At 48.0% G+C, this 27031-nt stretch overlaps 1 protein-coding gene across 13 annotated transcripts in view; it reads right to left on the bottom strand.

Annotated features, from left to right (window-relative positions):
- Positions 1-826: 826 nt before the first annotated feature.
- Positions 827-27031, bottom strand: part of LOC135972142 (zinc finger protein 239-like) — a 39574-nt gene continuing 13369 nt past the window's right edge. Inside the window, exons 1-6 of one of the 13 annotated variants that reach the window (XM_065562310.1) lie at positions 21188-22914; positions 19627-19796; positions 18759-18872; positions 8074-8270; positions 3142-3255; positions 827-2824 (exon numbers count right to left, since the gene is read on the bottom strand). In XM_065562310.1, the coding sequence (XP_065418382.1) occupies positions 1881-2824; positions 3142-3255; positions 8074-8212 (1197 nt within the window). In that variant the 5' untranslated portion in view covers positions 8213-8270; positions 18759-18872; positions 19627-19796; positions 21188-22914 and the 3' untranslated portion in view covers positions 827-1880. The other 12 variants (XM_065562308.1, XM_065562305.1, XR_010591684.1 and 9 more) reach the window with 12 other exon arrangements.

Below are 27031 nucleotides of genomic sequence, written 5' to 3' on the forward strand. Positions count from 1 at the left end.
CTCTCCCCTTCCACTCCTCCTAATCCCCATCCCCTCACCTTGACCTGAGCCCCCAAAACACTCTCCCCTACCACCTTCTAATTATCCCTCCTCCCCTCACTGCAGCCCCAAACCCCTCTCTCCCTATTCCCCCCCTTCCACCCCCTAATATTTCCTTCCCCTCACAGTAGTGACACGTATAATTTATTTTCTTTTCAAAAATAGCATAAGCGCCTTCTGAATCTCCTGCTGCACTCAGATTACAATTCCCCAAAATAAAATAAAAACCTCTCTTTGACAGAGGCAAATTGTCATAAGATGCCTCTGATGTTTCCCTACAGATTTCTACCCACAGCTGGGTTTTAATTTACACTGGAGCAATCGTCAGAACATTTTGCCTTGAGCCACACAGCTGCTGGAAGTTGCAGCTGGCTACCAACCCCCCTGGCCTCTCAGACAGCACACGCACAGTGCGATCCATTTGGTGTGGGAATGCTATGCACACACCTAACTTGAGAGCTAAACTCTCACTAATACTGTTTTCAGTTTTATTCCCCCAGAGGGATGGTCCGGTCCATGCATTCTCTGGGAGTAGCCCTAGAGCGACTGAGACTCTTGTGCCAGAATCAGTGCCTTGGTTTCATCTCTAGCTCTGTGCAAAGAAAATTGGTAGAATCCATGAACCTTAAGAAAAACTGCTTTTGGGGGGTGGTATCTCAGGAACCGATTTTTCAATGACCCCACATTTGGATCAGTAATCCCACCCCATGTCCTGAGTATGCACACCACATTTCATGGCAATCCAAGTAACTGTGCAGATTTTAGAGCACTTACAAGAGTCAAACTATACACAGAAAGCTGCTTTAATCTTAATTATAACTCAGACCTGGTGGTCTGCTATAAAACTGCATTAATCATTGTAGTATCTGAGCACCTTCCAGTAGCATATTAATCACATAACTTAACATCTTTCATGTGCTGTTGGTTCTCTTATCCTCTCTCCAGGATGAGGTATGTGCTCAGTGGAGGTTGGGTTGTTGTTGTTTTTTGTCTATATACATGGCATTGTGCATTTAAGTTAGAGAATGCAGGTCAATGAAATGTGCCTGGCACTTGGCATGGAAGACAGTAAGGTTTGAGATGGTCCTTAGCTGCTTGGAGAGTTCATTCCACAGTCTCAGACCAGCCAACAAGAGAGACCGTGTCATGAACACCCGAGCTTTACCCTTATTGTTGAGAGTTCCATTGTGCCAGAGGGGTGACGTTTTCAACCCCAGTCTCGATCCCGGAGCTTAAGGCAGTCTTTTAGATCTCTACAAGGAGCACCATGGATAAGGACCAAGGCCTTGGACTTGATTCACTATTCTATGCGAAGTCACTGTCGGAAGCAAGAACAGGTGTGATGGGCTCGCTTTAGCTTGTGTAGTTGAGGAGATGCACTGCAGTGCTTCTGTACTAGTTGGAGTTTCCTACATGCAGTTCTATAGCATTGCGGTACTCCACGCAAGAAGTGACAAAGGTGTAAATAACTGAGGCTGGGTCTTTGTAGTCTGCTTGCCAACCAGGAACTATAGAAAGCATTACTCATGGACATTGCTACGTGAGAGCTCAGCATCAGTGATGATTTCCAAGAGCACTCCTAGACTGAAATGAATTGCCCAATTGTGGGTAGGAGCTGATCAGTGGATGTTCAGAGCTTCTCAGGAAGTAATAATCGAATTCCCATCACAACGTGGAAATCTTATCTCAGCCTTTTGCTTTGCATGCCTCTGTCCCAGAAAGGTGATTACATTCTTTGCTTTAATAACTATTCCATGTCCCCAGTATATGGCCCCTCCGGCCTGGCCTGACACGCTGATGTTCATGGGAATCAGCAAAGGTGTTACTCACTTCACCCCTCCCTAGGGTTTGCGTCCTCTGTGGATTCTCTGATGCCTAATAAAGGCTGAGCTGTACCGGAAGTTTTTCCCGCACTCGGGGCATTCATAGGGTTTTTCTCCCGTGTGGATTCTCTGGTGTTCATTACAGGTGGATCTATCCCGGAAGCTTTTCCCACACGTCAGGCATTTGTAGGGTTTTTCTCCTGTGTCGAGTCTCTGGTGCCTAACGAGTTGCGTGAGCTGACGGAAACTTTTCCCGCACTTGGGGCATTTATGTGGTTTCTCTCCCGTGTGGATTCTTTGGTGTTTATTAAACGTTGACCGATCCCTGAAACTTTTACCACAGGTCAGGCATTTATAGGGTCTCTCTCCCGTGTGGATTCTCTGGTGCGTACTAAAGGTGGATCTATCACTGAAGCTTTTTCCACACTCATGGCATTTATAGGGTCTCTCTCCCATGTGGATTACCTGGTGTGCAGTGAGGGTTGAGCTACAACTGAAGCTTTTCCCGCACTCGAGACATTTGTAAGGCTTCCCTCCTGTGTGGACTCTCTGATGTTTGGTGAGGTTTGAGCGCTGGCTGAAGCTTTTCTCGCAGTCAGGACACTTATAAGGTTTTTCTCCTGTGTGGATTCTCTGGTGAATAATAAGGAATGATTTCCAAGGGAAACTTTTCCCACAGTCGTCGCACATGTGAGATCTCTCTTCTGTGGAAACTCTCTGGTGAACAGATTCTTTGATTTTTCCGACTCCTCTCATCCTCTGCATGGATTTATCCCGTCTCTCCTCTTGGTGGTTTCCCTGCTGTCTCTCTGGCCATTGCTGACTCTTATGGGCTTCTCCCCACTCAGGACTCTGGGAAGCATCTCCTTTGGCTCTTCCCAATGCCATCCCATGTGGCTCCAGTTGTTCAGAACCTTCCTGCTGAGGGTTCTTCTCCTTGTTCTCGTTCACCATCTCCTCAACTGCTGGGACAGAGAGAGAATCCAGACAGGAGTCAGTCCCTGTGCCGGGAGAAAGGGAACCTCAGAAAAGGGAATGAGAAAGGGGGGAACAAACCAGAATAAGTGGTGGGGAGATGGAAATATGAGTATCTGACTCCCCCGCAAAAAACCTTTCCTTACTGGGGAGAGGGAGAGGAGATCAATTCTGCCTTCGTTCCATTACAATATCGATGTGGAGAGGGACTAAAAGGCTGGATAGGATTGGTGAAAACCCATGAGTGACGTCTGTCACGAGAATATAGAAATTGGTTTCTGAGTCCATTCAGTCGATTCCTTACCCATGTGGACATCTTTCAGGATCTCCCTTTCCTCGTAAACCTGGAGATCAGGGACCCACAGCTCCTCCCCTAGTTCCAGCTGGGAGCTCACGTCAGGTTTGGAAATTGGAAATCCTGTTTGGGGAGCAAGGAAACATGTGTTGATCTTGTTCATTAAGGTCAGTGCTGTTACTACTTCCAGATCCAGGATATGAGTAGTCCACCCAGATGGGCTCCTTCCTCTCCCCACCCCCACCCTAAAGGGACTGGACTATAAATCGTAAAGGACACTTTCTGGAGCAAAGGTTCATCCATTCTGCCTAGGAAATGGACCTTACTTATTCCCTTGGGAGCTAAGAAAATTTGTTACACTCTCTAGGTATCGGGGCTACAATTAAGGCTCTGTTGCTGCCAATTATTCCCTCCTCCTTCCCCTGCAACACATATGCCCACATTCCTCCAGAACACAAGCCAGAACAGGAAGATATTACAGTGGGCTTATCTACCTGGTCAGTAAGCCAGAGTGTGACTGTAGCACACCAGCTGTTGTGCACTAACTGTCTGTGTGGACCCTGCTACCATGCACTGAAAGTTCTGTAGTGTGCTTTCAGGTACTGCTCTCAGTCTAGTGTGCAGAAGCAGGGTCTACCCACCTATTTAGAGCACGGTACGGTGCTGCACTGTAGATTTATACCTTGACTTGCTGATGTGACCCAGTGACCGCTTGGTGTCAACTGGCAGAGGGCACAGAGTGTACTTAGAGTTTTACAGGGGTCCCCTGGGTCAGAAATGTGCATAACTGCTCACCACAGTCTCTACTGAGATCCAGTTACCCACTGATTATTGTAACCCTTGTGAGATGTATGCACGAAGTTGTGTGGCTATACTGACAGATATGTGTAATTTACGGTCTTGGAGTTAGGGCAGGTCACCAGGAGGTGACGTGTCTTCGACAGGTTCTTTTCAGGCAGGAGATTACAGACTTATCTCCCTCTCTGGTTATACATGCATTGTCTGCCTCGCAATGGAAGCCAATCTGCAGACTGAGCCAGGTGCCAGTCGAAAGGTTGCACAATCTAGGAGAGAGCAGAGGGGTGCCCTGTTTATGGGCAAAGACACAGAATTGTTAGCGTACAACTGGGAGCACAAGGAAACACACAGGATCCTTCACCAAGGAGCCAAACTAACCGTGTGTTTGTCCTAAGGAAGGAGGGTCACAGCCAATGTTACCTCTAATTTTTCCATCCATGTGCGGAATAAATTTTATGTGCAGATGTGTGCCACCAGTAGAAACAAAAAACCTAGATATATATTTTTAAAAAGTTACTATAGGGATAATTACTCCAACCAGGGCAGGTTAGGCATTTTAGAAGAATTAAATTTAAGTGTAAGAGAGAAATAAAAATTATGAAATGCACAGACCAGTCAAAACATTAAAATAACCCACTTTGAAAGAATAAAATTATAGAGAATATATGTGCATTGCAGGAAGTAGCAAGAAGTAACAACAATAATACAAGTATGTGTTGGGAGGTGAGTGTGAAAGAGACACAGAGAGAGTGTGAGTGTGTGTGAGAAAGAGAGAGACAGACAGTGTGAGAGTGTGTGTGACAGAGATACAGAGACAGCGTGTGTGTGACCTAGACATAGTGTGTGTGTGTGAGTGTGAGACAGACAGACAGACAGACACTCAGAAACAGTGCAGGCTAAGCCAGGCTGTGTCCCTTCTCCCCTGCTCTGAGGAGATGGGGTACAGGGGCAGGGGGACACCCTGACATCAGCACCCTCCTTTCCCCGCCCACCCCTCCGCACAGCCAGCAGGAGGATCCTGGGAGCAGTTGCAGGACAGAGCAACGTGGGGGGAGGGGCACCTGAACATATGCTGCTGGCTGTGCGCACTCTGCAAATCAGTTGGGCAATGTTTGAATCTCTCCTGAGCAGCTGCGCAAGTGCGCAGCTTACAGGGAACACAGATCACAGCCAGCCAGGCTGTAGGATGCTGAAAGGACTTTGAGTGAGCATCACTCTTTAAGACATGAGTGTATCTAATTCATTAAGGCTGTGGCTTTCAAAGGGACCCAAGAGAGTTAAACATGCAACCCCACTGACTGCAGTGTCTGGGCCCCTTACAAATTTCCAGTCTTAATCCCTCTGGTCCCCACTCTCCCCCTATGAAATGGAGATAACCATCCACTCCCCGACCGTTTTCTCTTTTTAGATGGAAATTGATTGGGAGCAGGGACTGTCTCTTCCTGTGTCAATGTTGGTGCCCAGAATGTCAGGAAGGGGGGGATCCAGTGGTTAGGGCTTTGGCCTCAAACTCAGGAGATCTGGTTCAATTCCTTGCTCTGCCACAAACTTCCTGGGTGACCTTGTGAGCGTCACTTAGACTGTCTGTGCCTCAGTCCCCTATGAGTACAACAGGTGTAACAGCAACTCCCTATTCCATGGGGCAAAGGGATAAATATGTTAAATACTGCGACCTGCTCAGACACGGTGGTAGTGGGGACCCATATAAGTACCATTATGGCACAATCAGCCCTGATGTCCATTGGAGAGGGCAAGTGCTGTGGTAATTAAAAATCTGTCTCCTGCACCAGCAGTAGTAGCATAAGGTTTACATGAATTCCTGCTTACGAAGGGTCTCTCCCTGCTCGTGTGTAATCCATCACCAGCTTTCTCCATCCCTGCGCTGCTGTTGCAGGCTCAGGAACATGGCGGGTGAGACAAAGGGACATCTCAATACCAACTGGCAGAGGACACACAGGGTGCATAGGGTTGTACAAGGATCCCCAGGGGCAGAGATCTGTACAACAGTTCACTGACGGATAGGCGTGTGAGGTTTCTACCAAAGGCCAGTAGCCTACTGGTCATCATCAGAGAAATTACGTATCTTTATTGAAAAATTATGTTTGTAGCGCCTTGGAGTTAAGGCAGGTCACCAGGGAGGAGACATATGTTTCTTTCAGATAGGAGCTAATTGTCACCCATCTCCCTGTCTGGCCATTTATGTATCATATGCCTCACACTGTATGGCTGTTTGCGTACTGAGCCAGGTGTGAAATGGAGAGATTGTGAAGTCTACAAGAGGAGGAAATCTACAGGTAGAAAAAACAGCAGGGAGTGTCCTGTTTATGACTAAAGACAACAGACTGATCTGGCTTATCTTGGAGTGCACAGAGATGCTCTGAATCCTTCAGCTAGGAGGCAAACTGACGCGCACTTGTCTCATGAGAAAAGGGTCACAGCGTGCCTAGCTGTAAAGTGCTGCAAGGATTTTGGGTGAGCTGTACTTTACCGGACAGGAGAGAATCGTGTTAAGTCCCGGCTCTAGAAGGCACGTTTTGATTTTATTTTCTATGGAACTATTTGTTTCCAATATTTCTACTTGCTTTGACTTGGAAGCATCACAGCCATGCATTAACTGTCTAGAAAATCACCACTAGTCCATGTCCCACCCCAACAAAAGCAGAACAGGAAGTCATTTCTTAAGACTGTGAGCTCTTTGGAGTGGAGATTGTCACTGTGATGGGTGCACCAGGCCCTTTGAGGCCCTCTGCTAGAGGCCCCATGGTCCTACCACACCCCGCTCCAGGAAAGGACCAGCAAAGGTGGGTTCTCCAGGCCTGCCTACAGAGGCCACAGAGAATCATAGAATCATAGAATATCAGAGTTGGAAGGGACCTCAGGAGGTCATCTAGTCCAACCCCCTGCTCAAAGCAGGACCAATCCCCAAATAAATCATCCCAGCCTGGGCTTTGTCAAGCCTGACAAGAAGCAGCTAGTCAGAGCCCACCTGGCTCAGATAAAAGGAGCTGCAGGGGCTGAGCAGGGCAGTATCTGGCTGGGACCAGATGGGTAAAGACAGGGGCTCTGCTCTGGCCAGAGGACCTTGGGAGGCTGCATTTACTGGAACTGGAGAGAGAGGCTGAGACTGTAACCCTACGGTAATGGGAGAGGTAAAGGGCCCAGGTAAAACAGGGAGTGGTATGTGGCTGCTGTTTATAAGGTCCCTGGGTTGCCACCTGGAGTAGTGGGCAGACTGGGTTCCCCCGCCAGCCATTGGCAAAGTGGCCTAATCCAGGAGCAGGGGACAAGACTCCTTGAGAGGCCCCAGAGAAGGAAGGAATTGAATGCGCCCAGAGATGGGACTTGAGACCTTCCCCCCCCCCCCATCTATGAGACCCGCTCTGCCCACACAGCATCCTGAACCAAAAACCAACCTTCTCCTCTCTTCTTCTACTGTAGAGAGCTACCCCACAGAATCATTCAGACCATGAATCACATCCTCCACCCTCACTCTGCCCCAGAACCCAGCCCGTCTCCCTGCAAGGGACCATCATTTCAAAAGGCTCAGCCATGTCCAGGAAGAAACACCAAGGACAGCACCCTCCTTCCATGAATTCAGCACAATGGCATGGGAGGTAGCCTTGAAGGCACTAACAGCAACTGGACCCAGCCCCATGACTCTGGTCCGTGCCCTTCCTGGCTGGTGGAATAGAATCGAGAACATCCGGGGCCTCCCACTAACACAGCTGGCTGGGGCAGACTACAGACAAGACAGAGGGGAAGCACATTTGAAAATCTGGCTGCTGGGGAGTTGGTAGGGCTGAGGCATGAGACATGTGTTCATCTGTCAGACGGCAGAGGGGTCAGAGGCACCAAAGGATGGAACATTCCTTAGGAAGGGGGGAGGGATACAGAGAATCTGTCCCTCTTGAAAGCCTCAGTTGTAGGAAGAGTAGCATGATTGTTACATCCCTGAATTCCCTGTCCTAATGGTGTGTGTGTGGAGGTCACAGGCTTTCACAGACAGGAGTTTGGGACTATCGAGGCAGATCCCCCTGAGATCGGGGGATCCATGAAGAACCCTGCCCAGAATCTGACGCCGATGCTTCAGAGACACACATACACACACCAATTTTTAATGCCTGAGGAGGCAGGAATCCTTACCCAGTGAGGTCACAGTCTCATAATTCTCCTGCATGACGTCCCTGTAGAGGGCTCTCTGACCTGGGTCCAACAGAGCCCATTCCTCCTTGGTGAAATACACAGCCACCTCCTTGAAGGTCACCAGCTCCACTGCAGCCATGTCACTTCCCTGTTACTCAGGAGTGTGGGATAACCTGGACTGGGACCTATTGCAGAGCCTGTCAGGGCGAGAAGGGAAATTGGGGCTATTTCCAAAGGGGCTTCAATGCATTTCAGACTCTGATTCCCACCAGGCTCTTTCCCTGTAGACTTTGCATGGCTGGGGAATTGTTTAAACCTACGGTGTGTGGATTTTAGCAGGTTCCTAAGTGCCTCACAAGAACCACAATAGGCACCTGACCTACCAGCCTCCCGGAGAGGGGATCCCAGCTGTGGTTCCCAAGCAGAGATAGGTGCCGCCTTGCAGTCTGGACTGAGGCCCCTATCTCAGAGAGGGGTGGGCTTTGGATACATCCCTGTCATCAGCATCTCCATGGGCTAGCTCAAGCAGCTGCTCACCTAGCATAGGGGCCTTTGTGGATCCCACTCCTAGGCCACTATCTCTGCCCAGTCACTGTATAGGGAGTCTGGGCACCTCACTCAGTTGTGTGCATTCCATTGTTACTCTAGTGATTGTTTACATGCCAGGAGGTGTTTGTGATAGAATCATAGAATATCAGGGTTGAAAGGGACCTCAGGAGGTCATCTAGTCCAACCCCCTGCTCAAAGCAGGACCAATTCCCAACTAAATCATCCCAGCCAAGGCTTTGTCAAGCCTGAGCTTAAAAACCTCTAAGGAAGGAGATTCCACCACCTCCCTAGGTAACCCATTCCAGTGCTTCACCACCCTCCTAGTGAAAAAGTTTTTCCTAATATCCAACCTAAATCTCCCCCACTGCAACTTGAGACCATTACTCCTTGTTCTGTCATCAGGTATCACTAGAACAGTCTAGATCCATCCTCTTTGGAACCCCCTTTCAGGTAGTTGAAAGCAGCTATTAAATCCCCCCTCATTCTTCTCTTCTGCAGACTAAACAATCCCAGTTCCCTCAGCCTCTCCTCATAAGTCATGTGCTCCAGCCCCCTAATCATTTTTGTTGCTCTCTGCTGGACTCTTTCCAATTTTTCCACATCCTTCTTGTAGTGTGTGCGGCCCAAAACTAGACACAGTACTCCAGATGAGGCCTCACCAATGTCGAATAGAGCGGAATGCTCACATCCCTCGATCTGCTGGCAATGCTCCTACTTATACAGCCCAAAATGCCGTTAGCCTTCTTGGCAACAAGGGCACACTGTTGACTCATATCCAGCTTCTCGTCCACTGTAACACCTAGGTCCTTTTCTGCAGAACTGCTGCCTAGCCATTTGGTCCCTAGTCCGTAACAGTGAATGGGATTCTTCCATCCTAAGTGCAGGACTCTGCACTTGTCCTTGTTGAACCTCATCAGGTTTCTTTTGGCCCAATCCTCTAATTTGTCTAGGTCCCTCTGTATCCTATCCCTACCCTCCAGCATATCTACCACTCCTCCCAGTTTAGTGTCATCTGCAAACTTGCTGAGAGTGCAGTCCACGCCATCCTCTAGATCATTAATGAAGATATTGAACAAAACTGGCCCCAGGACTGACCCTTGGGGCACTCGGCTTGAAACCGGCTGCCAACTAGACATGGAGCCGTTGATCACTACCCATTGAGCCCGACAATCTAGCCAGCTTTCTATCCATCTTATAGTCCAATCATCCAGCCCATACTTCTTTAACTTGCTGGCAAGAATACTGTGATGCTCAGCGTCGCAACTCCCCAGCCCCTTTGTGCATCTGGGTGCGGGAAGTTACTGAGAAGATCCCTTGATTGCTCTTGGCCTGCACAATTTCAGAATCGAAGGAGCCGCTTTGGGGGATCCCCCTGACACTATCCCCAGGGCAGCATATTCCCCAGCAGTGCAGGGACCAGGCAGAGGCAGGAATTAGCTTTTCCTCTCCCTGCTCCTCACCTTGTTCCAGGAAAGTCAATCTGCCCCGGGGTGCTGCAGGGAAGGGGGCTGGGCAGGGCTGGGAGCTGGGAACCTCCTTCCCCACTGATTGCTCCTGCTGCCCCTTCCAGTCTCTATCCCTGTCTCCCCTCCCCTCGGGCTGGGAGACTCCCGGAGCTGGCTCGGCTCCTGCAGGCGCTCAGGGGAGCAGAGCCTAGGGGGGTCAAGGGGGCAGAGCCGAGGGCGGGGGGTGTCAGGGAGGGCAGCAGCTCTGGGAATCGCAGACTCCCGCCCCCCGGCAGCAGAGCTGGGGCGAGAAGGGGCCGTTGGTGCAGAGTCAATTTCCTGCCCGGCCCCAGCCCTTTCCCCCGGGTCTCTCTCCTCACCTGCAGGCTCCGGCTCAGGGGCTGGTGTCGGCAGAGCCCAGGGCTGCCCCAGGGGCTGGTTCCAGCCCCCGGAGAAAGTCCCCCCGGCTGGGCACAGAGGGGCGCTAGGGAAGGGCTCTCCCCGAACACACCCCGCTGGGCAGCAGTACCAGCTTAGCCCGGGCTCCCAGCTCACAATGGAGGCGGCAGCAGCAGCGTCTGACCTAGGAAGTTCAGCCCCTGATCTGCCGGGCAAAGAGAAACACAGAGAGCCGCTAGCCCTCCCTTAGCAACAGCCAGGGCCCTCTGGTGGCCACAGCTACTGAAATCCCCTCCCTGGTTCACCTGGTGTAGATCCATTAAAGATGGATTAAGTCAGATTCCTTCTCTGTAGTGTAGTAAACTGCTCCACGTAGTAATCTGCTACCAGTAGCAGTTATTGATAGGTATGGATTGTAAATTAATGGAGATATCCTATCTCCTAGAACTGGAAGGGACCTTGAAAGGTCATCGAGTCCAGCCCCCTGCCTTCACTAGCAGGACCAAGTACTGATTTTGCCCCAGATCCCTAAGTGGCCCCCTCAAGGATTGAACTCACAATACTGGGTTTAACAGGCCAATGCTCAAACCACTGAGTAAACTGCTATTGTAGTAAACTGCTACCTGATGTAGCAAATGCCCACAGGTAGCAGTTTCTTGCACTATAGTATATGTGATATTGCTACGTGTAGAAAAATACCATCTGTAGCAGTTACTGATCCGTATAGATTGTAAGATGCTACTTAATTTTTACATACTTGAAAACTGTTATCATGTTTCAATCTTCCCTCATAGGTCACATTTTCTAGACAGTACATTTTTATTTCCTCTCTGGACTTTCTCCAATTTGTCCACATCTTTCCTGAAATGTGGCACCCAGAACTGGACACAGTACTCCAGTTGAGGCCTAATCAGCGCAGAGTAGAGCGGACATCCCAGAGTGATGTTCTGGTTTTTTTTGCAGCAGCATTACACTGTTCACTCATATTCAGCTTGTGATCCACTAGGACCCTTAGATCCCTTCCGCAGTACTCCGTCCTAGGTTATCATTCACAAACTTAATGGCATAGAGAGTACACTTATAATCTCAATCATCGATTAAGATTTTGAATAGAAACATATCCAGAACAGATCCCTGGAGAACCCCACTTGTTATACCCTTTCAGCCTGTGAATCACTGATAACTACTGTTGGAACTGTTTTCCAACTAGTTTTGCACCCATCTTACTTTAGCTCCATCTAGGTTGCATTTCCATAGTTTGTTTATGAGAAGGTCATGGGAGACCAAAAGCCTTACTAAAGGCAAGATAGCTGGGGTGTGATGGACACAATGGCTTTGTTTTACATCCTTGCTGCAGGGGCTGATTACAAACCAAATGGCCAGATATCCATCTGGTGTCAATCAGCCTAGCTCTGCCGAGTCCACTGCAGTGATGGTCTGTTTACACTATCTGGGATCTAGTGCCTATGACTTATACAACCTGGGGATCTGAGCCATTGACTCCAATGAAGAGTGGCTAATTTACACCAGTTGGGAATCTAACCTCATTGATTCCAGTGTAGCAACATCAATTTACACCAGGTGGGGATCTGCCCTCATTGAGTCACGTGGAGAGACACCAGTTTATAGTAGACGGGGATCATAGAAGATTAGGGTTGGAAGAGACCTCAGGAGGTCATGAACCTCCTGCTCAAAACAGGACCAGCACCAACTAAATCATCCCAGCCAGGGCTTTGTCAAGCCGGCCCTTAAAAACCTCTAAGAATGGAGATTCCACCACCTCCCTAGGTAACCCATTCCAGTACTTCACCATCCTCCAAGTGAAATAGTGTTTCCTAATATCCAACCTAGACCTCCCCCACTGCAACTTGAGACCATTGCTCCTTGTTCTGTCATCTGCCACCACTGAGAACAGTCGAGCTCCATCCTCTTTAGAACCCCCCTTCAGGTAGTTGAAGGCTGCTATCAAATCCCCCCCACTCTTCTCTTCTACAGACTAAACAAGCCCAGTTCTCTCAGCCTCCCCTCGTAAGTCATGTGCCCCAACCCCCTGATCATTTTTGTTGCCCTCCGCTGGACTCTCTCCAATTTGTCCACATCCCTTCTGTAGGGGGGAGCCCAAAACTGGATGCAATGTACCAGATGTGGCCTCTATGTGCCAAATAGAGGGGAACAATCACTTCCCTCGATCTGCTGGCAATGCTCCAACTAATGCAGCTCAATATGCTGTTAGCCTTCTTGGCAACAAGGACACACTGCTGACTCAGATCCAGCTTCTCGTCCACTTTAATCCCCAGGTCCTTTTCTGCAGAACTGCTGCTTAGCCAGTCAGTCCCCATCCTGCAGTAGTGCACGGGATTCTTCTGTACTTGTTGAACCTCATCAGATTTCTTTTGGCTCAATCCTCCAATTTGTCTAGATCACTCTGGACCCTATCCCTATCCTCCAGCATATCTACCTCTCCCCCCAACTTAGTATCATCTGCAAACATGCTGAGGGTGCAATCCATCCCATCATCCAGATAATTAATAAAGATGTTGAACAAAACCGGCCCCAGGACCAACCCCTGGGGCACTCCGCTTGATACCGGCTGCCAACTAGGCATTGAGCCGTTGATCACTACCCATTGAGCCCAACAATCTAACCAGCTTTCTATTCACCTTATAGTCCATTCACCCAATCCATACTTTTATAACTTGCTGGCAAGAATACTGTGGGAGACCATATCAAAAGCTTTGGTAAAGTCAAGGTATATCTTTATATATATATATGCTAACTGTGTACTTCCTGGTTTGAGTCTGAAATGCCTTAACTCTTCATGTCCTGGTTTTCAGAGGTTTGAGTTTTGCTGAACTGGATGTCCTGAAAGGCACGAGATACCACTGGGTGTCTTTAACTCTGCATTAACAAAGCTTTTAAAAGTCAGTGGCTTGCCTAGGGTGACCAGATGACCCCATTTTATAGGGATAGTCCTGATACACCTCTACCTCGATATAACGCTGTCCTCGGGAGCCAAAAAAATCTTACCGCGTTATAGGTCAAACCGCGTTATACTGAACTTGCTTTGATCTGCTGGAGTGTGCAGGCCCCGCCCCCGGAGCACTGCTTTACTGCGTTATATCCAAATTAGTGTAATATCGGGTCGCATTATATCAGGGTAGAGGTGTATTTGGGGCTTTGTCTTATATGGGCACCTATTACCCTCCACCCCCATCCCGATTTTTCACACTTGCTATGTGGTCACCCCGGGATTACCTAGTTCTCTTTTTGTAAAAAAAAAAAAAAAAAAAAAAAAAAAAAAAGTGTTAGTGGACAGTTAGGCAGCTGTAATTATCATGTAGGTATGGCACTCAGACACTGTTGTGAACCGGTAATGATGATACCACCTAACTTCACATTGCCCTTTTCATCAGTAGATCAAACAGCATAATCTCCATTGTACACACAGGGAAACTGAGACAAAGAGATGTGAAGTGATGTGGCCACAGTCATCCCATTGGCCTGTGGCAGAACTGGGAATAGAGCCCAGGGTTTCTGAGTCCTGGTCCAGTGGTCTTTCCACCAGGTGCTACATGAAACCTTAGTGCCCCCATCCACCATACATTTAAATTTTGTGGAATGGGGAGAATGGTCATGCTCTGAAATACTTGTAATGTGCAGTTGCTAGCAGAGCTGATACATGCTCCCAGCATGCCTGTTCTCAGCTCCCCACCCAGAGGGCAGGGATGCCAGCTCATAGGGGTAGCATTGAATGGGAGACTGGCTCTGACCTCCCTCCAGAGATAAAGACCCTCTCCAGATCCTAGCTTACATAAGGTAGGCAGAGAAAAGGACTCAGACTCCCCCAGAGGGGCCAGGGACCCCAAGATCCTGGCACACACACTGGGGTATGGTGAGAGGCTCAGACACCCCAGAGAGGTAAAGACTCCTGGAAAACACATGGGACTGGAGACAGTAGGGCTGACAGGTCAAATGCCCCTACCCCTATTCCATGCCTCCTGCTCTGCCACTCTCCTTCACCTCACCCTTCCTCTCCCCTTCCACTCCACCTAATCCCCATCCTCTCACCCTGACCTGAGCCCCCCAAGCAAGCTCCTCTACTACCCACCCCCAAATATCCCTCCTCCCCTCCCTGCAGTCCCAAACCCCTCTCCCTATTGCCACCCTCTTCCGCCCCCAATTCTCCTCCCCTCCCAGCAAACATTCACATGTGTAATTTATTTTCTTTTCAAAAACAGCATAAGCAGCTTCTAAATTTTACGCTACATTCACATTACAATTCTCCAAAATAATACTACTACCCTTTCTGACAGAGGCAGATTGTAGGAAGATGCCTCCTTTGTTTCCATTCAGATTTCTGCCCATGATGGGGTTGAATTTCAAGTGTCCATGTGTGTTTCAGGAGCAATAGCCAGAACATTGGCTCTTGAGCCACAGAGATCTGGTGAGCTGTAGCTGGCTAGCAACCCTTTTGACTTCCCAGGCAGCACATGCCCAGTGTGATCCCTTTGGTGTGTGAGGGCAAGTCACACTCTCCTTGAGAGCTAACCTCATGCCATTTTCAATTTTGCTTCTCTCCAAGGGTGGGGTGGTCCATGAACTCTCTGGGGGTAACCCCAGAGCAACTGAGACTCTTGTGCCAGAATTAGACCCCTGGTTTGATCTCTAGCTCTATGCAAAAAAAAAGTTGGTAGAATCCATGAACCTTCAGCAAAGTTAGTTGGTTGGTTGGTTTGTTTGGAAGGGGTGTGGGCAATATTTTGGAAACCCTTTGGTCAAATGACCCCAAGTTTGGATCAGTAACCCCACCCTGTGTCCTGAGGAGGCATGCCATGTTTCAAGGCAATCCAATTAACGGTGCAGATTTTAGAGCACTGAGAAGGGTCAAGGTTAAACAGAGACTTGGGTTTAATCTTAACGATATAGCAGATGTGGTGGTCTGTTCCAATACTGCATTCACCACTGTAGTATCTGAGCACTTTCCAGCAGTGTATTAATTGCATAACTTAGCATCTGCCATGTGCCATTTGTTTTCCTATCCTCTCTATAGGATGAGATCCTGCTCACTGGAAGTTTTGGGGTTGTTGTTTTTTTTAATATACACGCCATTATGTATTTACATTAAAGAAGGCAGGTCAAAGAAGCATGCCTGGCACTTGGCGTGGAAAGTGGAGAGGATCCTTCATTCCTTGAGGAGTTCATTCCACAGTCACAGACCAGCCAATGAGGAAGTCCTGTCTCCTCAACAGATGAGCTTTACCCTTATGGTTGAACGTTCCATTGTGCCAGAAGAGTGAAGTTTTCAAACCTGGTCTTCATCCAAGAACTTAAGGCAGTCTTGGAGCTCCATGGATAAAGACCAAGTCCTTGAACTTGATTCAATATTCTATGGGAAGCCAGCACAGAGAGCAATGACCGGTGTGATATGCTCGCTGTCAGATGTGTTGCTGCAGTGCTCTCTAGTTGGAGTTTCCTAAGCACTGATAGTTTCATACCCAGGTACATCGCAGTGATGTAGTCCAGTCAAGTGGTGAGAAATATATAAATAATTGAGGCCAGGTCTTTGTCCACCAGGATGGGATGGAATCTCCTTGCCAACCAGGAATTAGAGAAAGTGTTACTCAGAGATGCTGAGAGTTCAGCAGCAGTGAGGAATCATAGAACCATAGAACTGGAAGGGACCTTGAGAGGTCATCTAGTCCAGTCCCCTGCATTCATAGCAGGACTAAGTATTATCTAGTCAATTCCTGACAAGTGTCAGTCCAATCTGCTCTTAAAGATCTCCAATGATTGAGATTCTACAACCTCCACAGGCAATTTATTCCGGTGCTTAACTACCTTAACAGTTAGGAAGTTTTTCCCAATATCCATCCTAAACTGCCCTTGCTGCAATTTAAGCCCATTGCTTCTTGTCCTATCCTTAGAGGTTAAGGACAACAATTTTTCTCCCTCCTTCTTGTATCAGCCTTTTATGTACTTGAAAACTGTTGTCACCTCTCTTCTCTAGACTATACAAATCCATTTTTTTTCCAATCTTCCCTCATAGGTCATGTTTTCTAGACCTGTAATCATTTTTGTTGCTCTTCTCTGGACTTTCTCCAATTTGTCCACATCTTTACTGAAATGTGGTGCCCAGAACTGGACACAATACTCCAACTGAGGCCTAATCAGTGTGGAGAAGAGCGGAAGAATTACTTCTCGTGTCTTGCTTACAACACTCCTGCTAATACATCCTAGAATGATGTTCACCCTTTTTTGCAACAGCGTTACACTGTTGACTCATATTTAGCTTGTGATCTACTATGACCGCCAGATCCCTTTCCGCAGTACTCCTTCCTAGGCAGTCATTTCCCATTTTGTATTTGTGCAATTGATTGTTCCTTCCTAAGTGGAGTACTTTGCATTTGTCCTTCTTGAATTTCATCCTATTTACTTCAGACCATTTCTCCAGTTTGTCCAGATCATTTTGAATTTTAATCCTATCCTCCAGAGCACTTGCAGCCCCTCCCAGCTTGGTATCATCTGCAAACTTTATAAGTGTACTCTCTGTGCCATTATCTAAATCATTGATGAAGATATTGAACAGAACTGGATGCAGAAGTGATCCCTGCAGGACCCCACTCATTATGTCCTTCCAGCTTGCCTGTGAAACACTGATAACTACTCTCTGGGAATGGTTTTCCAACCAGTTATGTGCCCACCTTATAGTAGCTCCATCTATGTTGTATTTCCCTAGTTTGTTGATGAGAAGGTCATGTGAGACAATATCAAAAGTCTTACTGAAGTCAAGATATAGCAAAGAGAATGCCTAGATTATAGGATGATCTTCAGAGCTCCTTGAGAATTAATAATCAAATACTATCCCAGCATGGGAAACTTGCTCTGCATGACACTGTTCCAGAAAGATGATTTCATTCATTGCTTTAATAACTTGAGCATGTCCCCAGTACATGGCCCCTCTGGCCTGGCCTGACCCTCTGGAGTTAGTTGGAATCAGCAAAGATATTATTCACTTTGCCCATCCCAATCCTAGGGTTTGTGTCCCCTGTGGATTCTCTGATGCCTAATAAAGGTTGAGCTGTGCCTGAAGCTTTTCCCACACTCTGGGCATTTATAAGGTTTTTCTCCCGTGTGGATTCTCTGGTGTTCATTAAAGGTGGATATATCCCGGAAGCTTTTCCCACACGTCAGGCATTTATGGGGTCTCTCTCCTGTGTCGAGTCTTTTGTGTCTAACGAGTTGTGTGAGCTGACAAACTTTTCCCACACTTGGGGCATTTATGTGGTTTCTCTCCCGTGTGGATTCTCTGGTGTTTATTAAAGGTTGACCGATCCCTGAAACTTTTCCCACAGGTCAGGCATTTATAGGGTCTCTCTCCTGTGTGGATTCTCTGGTGAGTACTGAAGGTGGATCTATCACTGAAGCTTTTTCCACATTCGTGGCATTTATAGGGTCTTTCTCCCATGTGGATTAGCTGGTGTGCAGTGAGGGTTGAACTACAACTGAAGCTTTTCCCGCCTTCAAGACATTTGTAAGGCTTCCCTCCTGTGTGGACTCTCTGATGTTTGGTCAGGTCTGAGCGCTGGCTGAAGCTTTTCTCGCAGTCAGGACACTTATAAGGTTTTTCTCCTGTGTGGATTCTCTCATGAATGATAAGGGCTGACCTCCAAAGGAATATTTTCCCACAGTTGCTGCATGTGTTGGGTCTCTCTGCAGTGGGGACTCTCTGCTGAATAGTGTATTTTATTTTCTCGACTACTCTGCTCAAGTGACTGGATTTACCTTGTCACTCTTCTTGGTCATTTCCATGATACCTGTCTGGCCTGCACTGATTCTCAGGGGCCCTTTTACACTCAGGACTCTTGAAAACATCACTATCAGCTCTTCCTGATACCGTCCAATGTAGTTGCTTCCTGATACCTTCCTGCTGAGGGTTCGCCTCCTCGCTCTCACTCACCATCCCATCACCTGCTGTGACAGAGAGAGAATCCAGACAGGAGTCACTCCCTGTGCTGGGGGGGGGCGGGGGGGAGGGAACCTCAGAGAGGGGGAACAGGAAAGGGGGAAGAAACCCAAATAACTGCTGAGGAGATTGTAGAATCAGTACTGGCTCTCCCCTCAAACCTTCCCAACAGGAGAGAAAGGAGGTGATCATTTCTGTCTCCTCACCCCATTTCAATACTGATGTGGAGAGGGGCTAACAGGTCAGACAGGACTGGTGAAAACTCATGACTAACGTCTGTCATGAGGATAGAGAAATTGGTTTGTGAGTCAGTTTAGCTGATTCCTCACCTGTGTGGGCATCTCTCAAGATCTCCCTTTCCTCAGAAACCTGGAGATCTGGGACCCACAGCTCCTCCCCTTCTTCCAGCCAGGAGATCATGTCAGGTTGGGAATTCAGGAATTCTGTTTGGGGAGACAGGGAAACAAGTGTTGATCTTGTTCATTGAGGTCAGTACTTCCAGAGCCAGCACAGAATCATAGAATATCAGGGTTGGAAGGGACCTCAGGAGGTCATCTAGTCCAACCCTGTCAAGGCTGTATCCCCACTTTGAACTTTAGGGTACAAATGTAGGGGCCTGCATGAAAACTTTTAAGCTTAACTACCAGCTTAGCTCTGGTCCCGCTGCCACCATTTCCAATGGATTCCCTCCCTGGGAAGCCTTGAAAAACCTTCACCAATTCCCTGGTGAATACAGATCCAAACCCCTTGGATCTAAAACAAGGAAAAATCAATCAGGTTCTTAAAAAGAAGGTTTTTAATTAAAGAAAAAGGTAAAAATTATCTCTGTAAAATCAGTATGGAAATAACCTTACAGGGTAATCAAACTTAAAGAGCTCAGAGGACTCCCCTCTAGTCTTAGGTTCAAAGTACAGCAAACAAAGATAAACACTTTAGTAAAAGGTACATTTACAAGTTGAGAAAACAAAGGAAAACTAACACGCCTTGCCTGGCTTTTTACTTATAAGTTTGAAATAGGAGAGACTTGTTTAGAAAGATGTGAAGAACCTGGATTGATGTCTGATCCCTCTCAGTCCCGAGAGCGAACACCTTACCCAAAACAAAGAGCACAAACAAAAGTCTTCCCCCCCGCCCCCAAAGATTTGAAAGTATCTTGTCCCCTTATTGGTCCTTTAGGTCAGGTGCCAGCCAGGTTACCTGAGCTTCTTAACCCTTTACAGGGAAAAGGATTTTGGAGTCTCTGGCCAGGAGGGATTTTATAGTACTGTACACAGGACAGCTGTTACCCTTCCCTTTATAGTTATGACACGCCCCACAAATGACAGATAGTGTTGGACGTTCGGTTCCACACTGGCTGTGATTTCTTCCTGGAGTTATAGGAGAAAACAGAGTTAATAAGACACATGTACCTTTAGACATACTACTGATTATATAAAAACTAACAATATGTTTTATTTCAAGAACAATTGTTAACCAGTTAACTCTGGGAAACTTTTCCGGGAGAGTGCATGAGCCACTTTGTTAGAAGCTGCCGAAATGTGTTGTATTTCAAAATTAAAATTTTGGAGAGCTAAACTGCACCGAAGAAGTTTTTTGTTATTTCCCTTGGCGGTATGAAGCCACTGTAGCGCAGCATGGTCTGTTTGTAGTTGGAAACGCCGTCCCCAAACATATGGGCATAGCTTTTTCAGCGCGTACACAATGACATAGCATTCCTTTTTGCTGATTGACCAATGGCTTTCCCTTTTAGACAGTTTCTTACTGAGAAACACGACAGGATGGAATTTTTGATCCGGTTCTTCCTGCATTAAAACTGCTCCCACGCCTCGCTCGGACACATCTGTAGTTACTTGGAACGGTTTGTTAAAGTTTGGGGCCCTTAGCACAGGGTCAGACATGAGTGTTGCCTTAAGCTGGTTAAAGGCCTTTGGACACTCATTAGTCCACTGAACTGCATTTGGCTGTTTTTTTCTGGTTAGGTCTGTCAGCAGGGCGGTGATTTGGCTGTTGTGGGGTACAAATCGCCTATAATATCCAGCCAAGCCTAAGAAGGATTGGACCTGTTTCTTAGACTTTGGAACCGGCCACTTTTGGATAGCATCCACTTTGGCCTGTAGGGGATTTATAGTTTCTTGACCCACCTGGTGCCCCAGGTAAGTTACTCTGTTTTGGCCTATTTGACACTTTTTAGCCTTAACAGTTAGTTTTGCCTGCTGGATGCACTCAAAAACTTTTTCCAGGTGCTCCAGGTGCTCTGCCCATGAATCAGAAAAAATGGCCACATCATCGAGGTAGGCAACTGCAGATTCTCCCAATCCCGCTAGGAGACCATCTACAAGACTTTGGAAGGTGGCAGGTGCATTTTGCAACCTGAAAGGGAGTACATTGAATTCATACACCCCTGCCTGGGTGACGAAGGCTGACCTTTTCTTAGCGGGTTCATCTAGTGGTACTTGCCAGTACCCCTTGGTTAAGTCTAAAGTAGAGATGAATTGGGCATGTCCCAGTTTTTCCAATAGCTCATCTGTGCGTGGCATTGGATAGTTGTTAGGACGAGTTACAGCATTTAGCTTACGGTAGTCCACGCAAAAGCGTATTTCCCCATCTGGTTTGGGAACTAGAACCACTGGAGATGCCCATGCACTATTAGAGGGGCGGATTATACCCATCTGTAGCATGTTTTGGATCTCCCTTTGTATAGCAGTTTTGGCATGAGGTGACTCCCGATAGGGTGGGGTTTTAATTGGGTGAGCATTACCTGTGTCAATGGAGTGGTATGCCCGTTCGATCCGTCCTGGAGTGGCTGAGAAAATTGGTGCAAAGCTTGTGCACAGCTCCTTGATCTGCTGTCGCTGCAGACATCCAAGGGTCGTGGAGAGGTTCACCTCTTCCACACCACCATTCTTTTTTCCTTCATAGTAGACACCTTTAGGCCACTCCGCGTCATCTGTTTTCTGGGCTGTAAACTGGCAAACGTTTAATTATCTGGAATAAAAGGGCTTAAGAGAATTAACATGGTATACCTTAGGCTTTATGTTGGAGGTGGGGGAGGCTATGAGATAGTTAACAGCTCCTAGGCGCTCCTGGACCGTGAAGGGTCCTTCCCACGACGCTTCCATTTTATGGGCCTGGAGCGCCTTTAAGACCATGACTTGGTTTTCTACTTTGAAGGACCGTTCTCTGGAATGTTTATCATACCAGGCCTTTTGCTCTTTCTGAGCATCCTTTAGGTTTTCTTTAGCAAGGGCTAAAGGGTGCTTTGTAGGTTGCTTACAAAGTCTAGAATGTTAGTTCCTGAAGAAGGCGTAAACCCCTCCCATTGCTGCTTCACCAACTGTAATGGCCCCTTAACCTCGCGGCCATACACAAGTTCAAATGGTGAAAACCCTAAACTGGGATGTGGTACAGCCCTGTAGGCAAAAAGCAACTGCTGCAACACTAGGTCCCAATCATTGGAGTGTTCATTTACGAATTTACGTATCATGGCCCCCAAAGTTCCATTAAACCTCTCCACCAGGCCATTGGTTTCATGGTGGTAAGGGGTGGCAACCAAGTGATTCACCCCATGAGCTTCCCACAGGTTTTCCATGGTCCCTGCCAGGAAATTAGTTCCCGAATCTGTAAGGATGTCGGAGGGCCAACCTACCCTGGCAAAAATGTCTGTTAATGCTTGGCACACACTTTTAGCCCTGGTGTTGCTTAAGAGTACTGCTTCCGGCCATCGGGTAGCAAAATCCATGAAAGTCAGTACGTACTGCTTTCCTCTGGGTGTCTTCTTTGGGAAAGGACCCAGAATAAGAATATCCACAGCTACGCGCTGAAATGGGACCTCAATTATGGGTAGTGGCTGGAGAGGGGCCTTAACCTGGTCTTGGGGCTTTCCCACTCGTTGGCACACCTCACAAGACCGGACATAATTAGCAACATCCTTGCCCATTCCCTCCCAGTGGAAAGACTTCCCCAACCGGTCTTTGGTTCTGTTCACCCCAGAATGGCCACTGGGATGATCATGGGCTAAGCTCAAGAGCTTTACCCGATACTTAGTGGGAACTACCAACTGTCTTTGAGGATGCCAGTCTTCCTGGTGCCCACCAGAAAGAGTCTCCTTGTATAAAAGTCCTTGTTCTACAACAAACCGGGATCGGTTAGAAGAGCTGAGAGGCGGTGGGGTGCTCCGCGCCGCCGCCCAAGCTTTCTGAAGGCTGTCATCTGCTTCCTGCTCGGCCTGGAAGTGTTCCCTTGATGCTGGAGACATCAGTTCCTCCTTGGACTGTGGACTGGGGCTTGGTCCCTCTGGAAGCAATGCAGGTGTTGGGGCTGTTTCCATTGACTGTGAACCGCTGACCGCTGGTGCACTATGTGGTATCTCAGGCTCTGGCTGAGCCTCTTGGCTAGGGTTATCTGCTGCTTCTGCCAGGTCAGGCTCGCTGGTGCCCTCTGGCATTGGAGTTGTAGATGGGTTTTCAAGCGCTGGACTCAGTGCTGGCAATGGTTCTGGTGCTGGTTGCGTTGCCAGTTCCGGTTCTGGGACTGGTTTTGGCTGGGTCTCTGGGATTGGATCCACTACGGCTGTTGCAGTTGTTGGCAGGGGATCCGGTTCCACCACCGTTGTTTGGGTCTCTGGTAACACAGACGGGGCCCTGGTGGACGGCTCAGGAACAGGGATGGGGGTGAAAGCTTGCTTAGCCTGGCTGCGGGTGACTATTCCCACCCTCTTGGCTAGCTTCACATGGTTGGCCAAGTCTTCCCCCAGCAGCATGGGAATGGGATAATTGTCATAGACTGCAAAAGTCCACATTCCTGACCAGCCCTTGTACTGGACATGCAACGTGGCTGTAGGCAAGGTTACAGACTGTGACACGAAGGGTTGAATTGTCACTGTAGCCTCCGGGTTGATGAGTTTGGGGTCCACTAGGGATTGGTGGATCGTTGACACTTGTGCCCCAGTGTCCCTCCAAGCGATAACCTTCTTTCCGCCCACTCTCAAGGTTTCCCTTTGCTCCGAGGGTATGAGAGAGGCATCTGGGTCTGGGGATCTTTGGTGTGATTGGGGTGTAATGAACTGTAATCGGTTGGGGTTCTTGGGGCAGTGAGCCTTTATATGTCCCAGTTCATTACATTTAAAACATCGCCCTGCTAAGGTATCACCGGGGCAATGTTGGTTGGTGGAGACTGGTGTGGTGGAGTGAGAAGGCGTCTGGGGTTTCCCTTGGGATGTGGGTGGGGCCTTGGGTTGTCCCCGGTGGTAAGGTTTTGTTTCGGCTTGCCCCTTCTGATATTCGCTCCAACTGCTACTAGTTTTTTTCTTTTCTGCCACCTCCACCCATTTGGCTCCAATCTCCCCCGCCTCAGTTACAGTTTTGGGCTTCCTATCTAGGATGTACCTTTTTATTTCCTCAGGAACACCCTCTAAAAACTGCTCCATTTTTACTAGGGAAACCAGATCTTTCAGAGATTTAACATTTGCTCCTGACACCCAGGCATCACAATTTTTGTCAATGTGGTAGGCATGACGGGTAAATGACACATCGGGTTTCCACTTGAGGGCTCTGAACCGCCGACGGGCATGCTCGGGTGTTAGCCCCATTCTGAGTCTGGCCTTGTTTTTAAAAAGTTCATAACTGTTCATGTGTTCCTTAGGCATTTCAGCCGCCACCTCTGCTAAGGGTCCACTGAGCTGCGGCCTCAGCTCTACCATGTACTGGTCTGCAGCGATGCTGTATCCAAGGCAGGCCCTTTCAAATTTTTCTAAGAAGGCCTCAGTATCATCGCCTGCCTTGTAGGTGGGGAATTTTCTGGGATGGGAAGCGGTACCTGGAGGGGGGTTGTTAGGATTGGCTGGTGCATCCTGCTTAGCCTTTGCTACTTCCAGTTCATGCTTCCTTTCTTTTTCTCTCTCCTCCATCTCTTTTTCTTTCAGCTCCATCTCTCTCTTGTGGGCCTCCTTTTTGGCTTTTTCTTCTCTTCCTCTCTGCTCTGTCTCGAGTTTTGTTAATTGAAGCAGTCTCTGATGTTTTCTTTCATTTTCTTCTGCTTCTAGTTTGGCCAGTTCTATTTTTTTAGCTACTTCTTTGGTAGTCATTTTCCTGTTTTCTTGTGCTGGGTCACCCCCTCTGCAGTTGACTGAAACTGGAAAGCTCTCAGCTCTGGCTGCTGCTGAGTTAACAGAGACTTTCTAACTAGCTATTCCTGAGGATGTAAAAAGAAAAAAACCAATTCAGCTTGTAAATTCCCTTTACCCTGTCTTTTGTTTGCTTATTTGAACACTTCTCTTAACAAAGGACCTTGTTAAAAAAACTTAACACCTCTGCCTTCAGGCAAGGAGAGATAAGATATGCATCTATCTCCAGCTCTGCTTTTCAAGCAGCTAGAAGGAAAAAAAAATATCTCACTGGCTTTTGGGTTTAAAATGATCCCACAACTGCCACCATGTCAAGGCTGTATCCCCACTTTGAACTTTAGGGTACAAATGTAGGGGCCTGCATGAAAACTTCTAAGCTTAACTACCAGCTTAGCTCTGGTCCCACTGCCACCATTTCCAATGGATTCCCTCCCTGGGAAGCCTTGAAAAACCTTCACCAATTCCCTGGTGAATACAGATCCAAACCCCTTGGATCTAAAACAAGGAAAAATCAATCAGGTTCTTAAAAAGAAGGTTTTTAATTAAAGAAAAAGGTAAAAATTATCTCTGTAAAATCAGTATGGAAATAACCTTACAGGGTAATCAAACTTAAAGAGCTCAGAGGACTCCCCTCTAGTCTTAGGTTCAAAGTACAGCAAACAAAGATAAACACTTTAGTAAAAGGTACATTTACAAGTTGAGAAAACAAAGGAAAACTAACACGCCTTGCCTGGCTTTTTACTTACAAGTTTGAAATAGGAGAGACTTGTTTAGAAAGATGTGAAGAACCTGGATTGATGTCTGATCCCTCTCAGTCCTGAGAGCGAACACCTTACCCAAAACAAAGAGCACAAACAAAAGTCTTCCCCCCCCCGCCCAAGATTTGAAAGTATCTTGTCCCCTTATTGGTCCTTTAGGTCAGATGCCAGCCAGGTTACCTGAGCTTCTTAACCCTTTACAGGGAAAAGGATTTTGGAGTCTCTGGCCAGGAGGGATTTTATAGTACTGTACACAGGACAGCTATTACCCTTCCCTTTATAGTTATGACAACCCCCCTGCTCAAAGCAGGGCCAATCCTGAGACAGATTTTTGCCCCAGATCCCTAAATGGCCCCCTCAAGGATTGAACTCACAACCCTGGGTTTAGCAGGCCAATGCTCAAACCACTAACCTATCCCTCCCCCACTCTAACAAAACCCAGAGGGGATCCTTCTCCCTTCCCCCACTCTACTGGGCTATAAATCATACAAGATCCCGTGATGCACTGGTGTTCCACTCTGCCTAGGGGTTCATCCACTCTGCCTAGAGAATGCCCTAACATTCCCCTGGGGAGCTGAGAAGAGTTGCTCACTAGGATACAACTCTATCACTGCCAGTTATTCCCTCCCCTCCTATTCCCACTCTGCCCCCAACACCTATATCCATATTCCTCCAGAACGCAAGCCAGAGATATTACAGAGGGCTTGTCTACATGGTCAGTTAATGCCTGGCAAGCCAGAGGGTGAATGCACAGCACATTAGCCTTTGGGTATTGACTGGCCATGTGGACCCTGCTACCATGCATTGAAGGTGCAATGTAGAAAATCACTACACTCCTGCCTACAGTGCAGAGCAAAGAGCCTCCAATCATGGGGCCACAGTAGGGCCACTCATGGGGCCACTAGCAGTAGGCCACCATCTTCATACTGATCAATGGTCAGTCAACCCTTCCCCATCACCCAGGAGACCTGCTCTGCCATCACAGAGTCCTGAGTCCCAGTGCAGTGCGTGGACCAAAGACCAGCCCTCCTCTCTTTTCTACTGTAGTGATCTACCCCACAGAGTTTTCCTGGACCACAAAGTACCCCATGAACCCTCTCTCAGCCCCAGCCCCTCACATTGTGAGGAACCAGCACTTCACAGAGATCAGCCACAGCCAGGAAAGGACACTGAAGAGAATCTGGAACATATGGGGTGTCCTGCTAACACAGCTGGCCGAGGTAGAACATGGGCAAGATGGAGGGGAAGCACATTTGACCACTAGTGATTTAGGCAGAGCCAGGCATGAGACATTTGTCCATTTCGGAGACGGCAGCGGGGTCATAGACAACATAGGCTAGGACTTGCCCTGGGAAGTGCAGGGGAGAGTTTGTTCATCTTCCCTTGGCTATGGGAAGAGTAGCAGCATCATTATGACCCTGTGGGACAGTGTCTCACACACAGGGTCAGGGGACTAGTGGGGTTGATCCCCTTCAAATCTGGGGGACCAGTGAATAACCCTGCACAGAATCTGATCCCAATGCTTCAGACACATACACACACACAGGCCTGGTCTACACTACGAGTTTAGGTCGAATTTAGCAGCGTTAAATCGAATTAAGCCTGGACACGTCCACACGATGAAGCCCTTTTTTCGACTTAAAGGGCCGTTTAAACCGGTTTCTTTACTCCACCTCCGACGAGGGGATTAGCGCTGAAATCGGCCTTTCTGGGTCAGATTTGG

The sequence above is a fragment of the Chrysemys picta genome, chromosome 12, assembly GCF_011386835.1.
Source record: "Chrysemys picta bellii isolate R12L10 chromosome 12, ASM1138683v2, whole genome shotgun sequence".
Classification (NCBI taxonomy): Eukaryota; Metazoa; Chordata; order Testudines; family Emydidae; genus Chrysemys; species Chrysemys picta.